At 38.6% G+C, this 6,451-nt stretch overlaps 1 protein-coding gene and 1 long non-coding RNA gene across 7 annotated transcripts in view; one reads left to right on the top strand and one right to left on the bottom strand.

Annotated features, from left to right (window-relative positions):
- cyld3 (cylindromatosis (turban tumor syndrome) 3) overlaps positions 1 to 1,781 on the bottom strand; it is a 32,558-nt gene extending 30,777 nt beyond the window's left edge. For 4 of the 6 annotated variants that reach the window (XR_012382949.1, XR_012382951.1, XR_012382948.1 and 1 more), the window contains exons 1-2: positions 1,695 to 1,781; positions 1,229 to 1,433 (exon numbers count right to left, since the gene is read on the bottom strand). Coding sequence is in view for 2 of the 6 variants with exons in the window: in XM_073907803.1 (XP_073763904.1) it covers positions 1,229 to 1,411 (183 nt within the window). In the remaining 4 variants the exon portion in view is untranslated. Of the gene's footprint in view, positions 1 to 1,228; positions 1,434 to 1,604 lie in introns of all 6 variants that reach the window. The other 2 variants (XR_012382950.1, XM_073907804.1) reach the window with 1 other exon arrangement.
- A 117-nt stretch (positions 1,782 to 1,898) lies between these two features.
- On the top strand, positions 1,899 to 4,248 carry LOC141375237 (uncharacterized). The gene is made up of 3 exons (XR_012382964.1): positions 1,899 to 1,959; positions 2,772 to 2,985; positions 3,380 to 4,248. It is a non-coding gene; the product is annotated as an uncharacterized lncRNA (long non-coding RNA).
- Positions 4,249 to 6,451: the final 2,203 nt, after the last annotated feature.

The raw sequence follows: 6,451 nt of genomic DNA, 5'->3' as shown, positions 1-6,451 counted from the left end.
ATATACTACTGTAAAGCATCCTATAGAAAATATTAATGTAAAAGAGAGATCTGTGAGGGGTCAGCTCATTTACACAGCGGATACGCTTCCAGCTGCAACCCAGTACAGGGAAACACTCATACACACTCATTCACACACACATTCACTAAGGCCAATTTAGTTAATCAGTTTCCCTATAGCGCATGTATTTGGACTGTAACCGGAGGAAACCCACGCCAACATGAGGAGAACATGCAAACTCCACACAGAAATGCCAACTGACCCAGCTGGGACTCAAACCAGCGGCCTTCTTGCTGTGAGGCCACCATGCCACCTTTATTATTATTATTTTGACCTTCTTATAATTATTATAATTTGTGGAAGTGTAATGGCTGTAAACTTTAGAGTATTTATAGTAATGGGGCAGGCTAGACGAAATACAGTAAATTCCAGTCATACGCTGCTTTTATGAATGGAGCGGCAGCGGTGAGGAGGAGGTGTGGTGTGCACGCCAGGCAGACAACGCCAATCAGACAATGTGGATCATCTATGGAAGGTTGGACAGCGTTAATGGTGTTTGAGGATGTGCAGTCGCAGATACCTGCAGCAGGTGTTGCTGGGTGTCATTAATGCTGGGTAACAGCTATAGTAGCTGTGTGTAGGAGTTTGTTAATGTCACTGTTTTGAATTTCTATTATAAAGACTATAGAGTATTGCAGATTTGCATATTATCTAAGACTGGGGTATGACTCCCTATTAGCTTGACAATATTGCACTGGATATGAAAACCTAACTGTGATTATTCGGCTCACCTGCTACCAAAGTGTTTTTGTGTAATTAATAAAGGTTATTTAAGTGAAAGTCCTTTTTCTTTACGAACTAGGGGTAACAGAAGTTTGACTATTTCAGGACATAATTGGTATAAATTGCAATATGCAACCAAAGTTTTAAAGTTTAAACTTCACAATTAGGATGGAAATGGTGAACATTTGGAGATAAAATCGAAAAGGCTTCATTTACCGGTGGTAAAAAAAACTAATCTTATGTTATAAATGAAATAAAACTGTATGAGCTCATCATTCTGCGGACATCATCATCAAAAGATGTCACCTAGGACTAGGTAATATTGTTTTAATGTTAAAGAGAAAAAAAAGAGACTCACGTCACATAAACAAACTCTAAATAGCGAGATCTAAGCTCACAGTGTGCATGTAAACAGTGAGTAAAGGTGTATTTCTCAGTGTCTCACCTTGACCCACAGGTGTTCTCCTCTTCCTCCGCGGTGTCCCCCTCCTCCCTCCTGCTCCACACACAGCTGCCCCCGCTGCAGGCGAATGGTTCCTTCCAGGTGATCCTGCAACTTGTAGTCGGACGCGACCATATACATTCTGGGGGGGCGTCGCCTCCTACTGTGACGAGCGTCGCCGGACATGCTGAAGCGAAGATCTGCGGACCTGCGCATTCACGACAAACATAAATAAGAACATTCACATCTGCTAAATGACAACACGCACTGAACAAAACACTACAATTAAACACCCACATAAGGGTTTAACGGAAAACGTTTGTTTCAAATACAGAAACTAGCGTGGAAAGTAAACCAGGAACTTTACTCATTTTCAAACCTGTTTATCCGCCTCAGGCGGGGGTTGTTCACCTCGATAACATGGTTTTAATTTAAAACACACAGAAATAAAAAGTTAAAGTCCACTTACAGTCAGAATCATCACCTCAGCTGGAAGAGCGACACTTTTCACTCGGAAAACGCGAAAATGCCTCACTTTCGCCAGAGCAGGAAGCGCGTTGACGGACAGCCGCGTGGGCCAATGGGAGCGGGGGAAAAGTTGGGGTGACCAATCAGAACGGCAGGTGGGAGGAGCTTAGGTTTGAGGGAAATTCCACTGTTGCGGTTTGTATTTAGGTTTATAAATTACTTTTGTCTTCTGACGGATATTTCGCTCATCTTCCGAGAATTCTGCGGTAAACACACACACACACACACACACACACACACACGCGTGAGATTATATTCACAAGACATTAAGAAGCTTTGAATTTGTTAAATAGGTCGAAAATGTGATTTCATGACTTTCGTGTTTGCTCGCAAATCTGCGTTTCCTCTTAAAGATACAGAAATATAGATGTTTAATCTAAGCTAATATTATTAAAATGATGAGAATTGTGAGGATTTATTTAGTCCCGTTTAAAGAAAACTTCCAAAATACAGTTTTAACATGGGTTAATTATTTTAACCTTGCATAATTAATATTTTACAACATTAACACTTACCTCAATTAACATTTTGTATACCAACTGTTGAATTTGTTCATATTTGACCCAAAGATGGGTTGAATTGTACAAAACATACTTTAAATCATTGTAAATATTGCACTGGGTTGTATTAACCCATAGGTTCGTTTGTTGCACTTGATCCATTGGTTAGTGCAGTTTCATTACAGTACATTAACATTTAATCAAAGCCTGAATTAGGGAAGAAAACATCAATTAATCAGTCAATTCATCCATCTCCAGCTCAGCAGCACTTACATAAATGTTCTGAAGGGATGTTGATGCATTACTCCCCCAAATATGCACTATTTATTCTGCTTTTTTTGGTTCTTTACAGTATTTTCCGAGTTATGGAGTCCTAAAATGAGATTCTTAGTTTCTTCTGTAAAATTTTTGGATGTAATATGTCAAAAACAAAAAGTTTGAAACTGAGTTAGTCCAGTGTTCAGATTTGTGTGTTAAATTATATGTAACATAATGTACTGTAATGTGCATTAATATAGCGCATGTATTGTGTATGGCCATACACCCAAAGCGCTTCACCATCATGAGAGGGGTCTCTCCACACCACCACCAGTGTGCAGCTCCACTTGGATGATGCGATGGCAGCTGCAGGACAACAGCACCAGTGCTTCACCACACACCAGCTATAGGGGGAGTGGAGAGACGGTGATAGAGCCAATTCAGTGGATGGGGATGATTGAGAGGTCATGATGGGTAAGGGCTGATTTTTAATTTGGCCAGGACACCGGGGTTACACCCCTACTCTTTACCAGAAGTGCCATGAGATTATTAATGAGCACAGTTTAACGTCTCATCCATAAGACGACGCATGTTAGTGCATGTTTAATCAATGTCTCGATCATTTGTGTATTCACACTGCATATACAAACAGTAGTTGCAACAACAAAATAGAAATCTGAACTTATTAAATCATTTTCCTTCGGCATAGTCCTTTTATTCATCAGGGGTCACCACAGCGGAATGAACCGCCAACTATTCCAGCATATGTATTACACAGCGGATGCCCTTCCAGCTGCAACCCAGTACTGGGAACCACCCATACACACCCACACACTACAGCTAATTTAGTTCATCAATTCCTCTATAGGTGTTTGGACTGTGGGGGAAACCGGAGCACCCAGAGGAAACCCACACCAACATAGGGAGAGCATGCAAACTCCACACAGAACACTGTTGTGTTCCTTGCTAATATACTCCCATGTGTTGCTTATAGACATATTAGCTATGTTGTTTTCTTTTGTATTTCCATGTAGTTCATTAATTAAGTGCTTGTTGTAAACAGCTTCATGCACATAGTTTTATTATTCTTTATTTTGTTTTCTATTATATTTGCTAAACAGATCACTACTCTTTTAAAAAATAGCTAAAAATAGATTTAGGCTTTTTTTTCAGTTTATTTTTTTTATTTTCTTTTTATTGCAATAACAACAGTCTATTACAACAAATACAAAACTGATTAAAGTATAATAATACAACTGAAAAAAATTATTCAAATGTGGTTCCTTGGATTTACTCAATTTCTTTTACGTTAAGTGGTTGTAAACAATATATTTGTGTTGAATTTAAACAAACAAATTAAGTTGAACATTATTAAATTTAATTTGTTTGTTTAAATTCAACACAAATAAATTGTTTGCAACATTTCTGCATGCATCACTTTTTTTGCAACAAGAGAAATGCAACAATTTTAAAATAAATAAAGGTAAAGCAAAAGAAACACAGAGAGAAAAAGACACAGACAAAAAAAAGAAATAAATGATGGCACATGATACAAATAAAACAAATGAATGCAGAATATTAAATAAAGCACATGTTTTATAAGCTTTAATTGCTTTCCTAACGGTGATGGTTTTAAAAAAAGTTCCAGTTCTCGTTTAAAAAAATACAAAAATTGGGCTTACATTGAGTATATTTGCATTTTTAAAAACTTTCCCATAAATAAAATGAGGTTTATGCAAAAAAAAAGTTGAATTAAGGAATTGTTTTTCTTTAACACAAAACCCCAAAACAACATGTCCAGAGCTTAAAGAAAAATCCCCACAAACCTTTTGGACAATTGGAGAATTCACATCAGACCAGAAAGATTTAACAGAGGGACACTCCCAAAACAAGTGAGCAACAGATTCAGAAGAAGCCTCACAGAAAGAGCAAGAGATGCCAATGTCATTTTTAAAAAATTTGGAAAAATTGTTTAACTGGATAAAAGTCACCTCGAGTTGACTCAACCTGCAACCTTCTGCTCTCCCTCGTGAAGCAAACAACGAAGTGATTGAAGATGCAATTCATCGACTGGCCTCTGGGGGGTGGCTACATCAGTGAGTTGATCCCTATAGACCAGGGTTTTTCAAAGTCTAAGACAGTGGGCCTCCCTTTTGACACAACTTATCCATTGGCGCCCCCCTCCTTCCAAACACGCACGCACGCACACACACACACACATGCGCGCACACACACACACACACACACACACACACACACACACACACATATATATATATATATATATAAAGTATATATAAAGACAGACAGATGTCAGACTGTTAACTCACTTTTATCATCATTTGCATGAAAGTGCAATTATTTACAGAGTAATAACAAGTATTTTAATATAACATTTTTAAAACTAGGATGATGGTTCAATATGAATAGAACAGATCCAAGAACTGTCCATCCCAGTCAAAACAGTGGAAGTTTAGCGGGTCTCATGCTGTCATTAGCCAAAATATTTTGACAAACCACACATAAAGGTCGTGGTTCATCAGCTGGTCCTGTCCACGTAAATCCTAAACTCAAATACTGATCATCATATCGTCGTCTTTTGGGTTTAAGCCCTGAACTTGAAGGCTTTTGTGGCGAGGGGGCGTGGCCGAGAGCCGTGGGAATGGAGTGAGGCCACAGCGTAAGTGGATACACCTGTGGTGGTGCGCACCTGCCTCAGATCCCACGGAAGGAGCTCTAGATCATAAAAGGAGGAACGTGGGCAGAGGAAGCCGAGAGAGGACCGGACCCGGACATATTTTACTTTTGCTTTCAGTTTGACGGCAGTCTCCGTGAGGATCTGCCGTCCGTTTGTTTTGGTTTAGACGGAGCTGCCGTCACTGTCATTAATAAATCACTTTAAAACTGCTTCGGTTCTCCGCCTTCTTCTTCCCGGCGGCCAAAGGGCCGTGAACTTCATTACAGCTTTGAATCAGGGGGTCTCAGAAACCGACCCATTGTATTAGCAGGCATATACCTGTTTTGGCGGGCTCGCCAAACAGAAGCGAATTCACAGCTATGGCCTTCTGGGTAAAAAAGGTTTTCTTATATTTGACGTATTTTTTTTTTTGCTTTGTTTAATTAAAACGTTTAAGTATAATAAAAAATACATATAATAATTAAACTTAATAATTATATTTTTATTATAATATATTTTTTCCCGTGCCTCCCCTGACATGCTCTGGCGCCCCCCAGGGGAGGCACGTCTCACACTTTGAAAACCCCTGCTATAGACCAGGGATTCCCAAACTTTTTATTCCGGGACCCACCTAGGCAAGTAATTCAATCTCAAGACCCACCATGATATTTTAATTTGGAAAAATGGGTAAAAAAAAAATGTATCCATAAAAAGCAGTCAAAAATATATGGTGTGCGGCTTTTTGGATTTTGCAATTTGATATGCACAAAATGAGGCTCGAAGTGCTTTTTGTGGGATGCTGGCCGTAACTGTAATCATTTTTTTGTTGAAAAAGGTACTCTTTTATTATGAATATGATCAACCTTTGATCAAGCCCCTGGATTATGATCAAGCCTCGTCACATCGCAGTAAATTCCTCTGCTAGTGTGTAGTCATAAGAAACTAAATCGCTTTTTGATCGACTACTACAAGCGGGGAAAACGTCAGATAAATATGCCAATGCAGTTAACATTATTGCTGAATAGATCTAATATTTACACATTTGCTTGAGGGAGGAATGATGGGGTAGTTACATTACTATTACTATTTTCCATAACACCTATGCCCTTCCATAACATTAGCTGATGTTAAAACTAACAGATAGCACTATAGCTATTCATTGATTAGCAATCTGTCAACGTAGGGATGTAAAAAATAACAACAAATAGCTTCAAATGATAGAATACATAGCAAACATTAAAAAATATTGAGAATAAAATAAAA

Source organism: Danio rerio, chromosome 7, assembly GCF_049306965.1.
Source record: "Danio rerio strain Tuebingen ecotype United States chromosome 7, GRCz12tu, whole genome shotgun sequence".
Taxonomy (NCBI): Eukaryota; Metazoa; Chordata; class Actinopteri; order Cypriniformes; family Danionidae; genus Danio; species Danio rerio.
The sequence above is the reverse complement of the archived record's forward strand: the minus strand, read 5'-3'. Positions and strand labels throughout refer to the sequence as shown.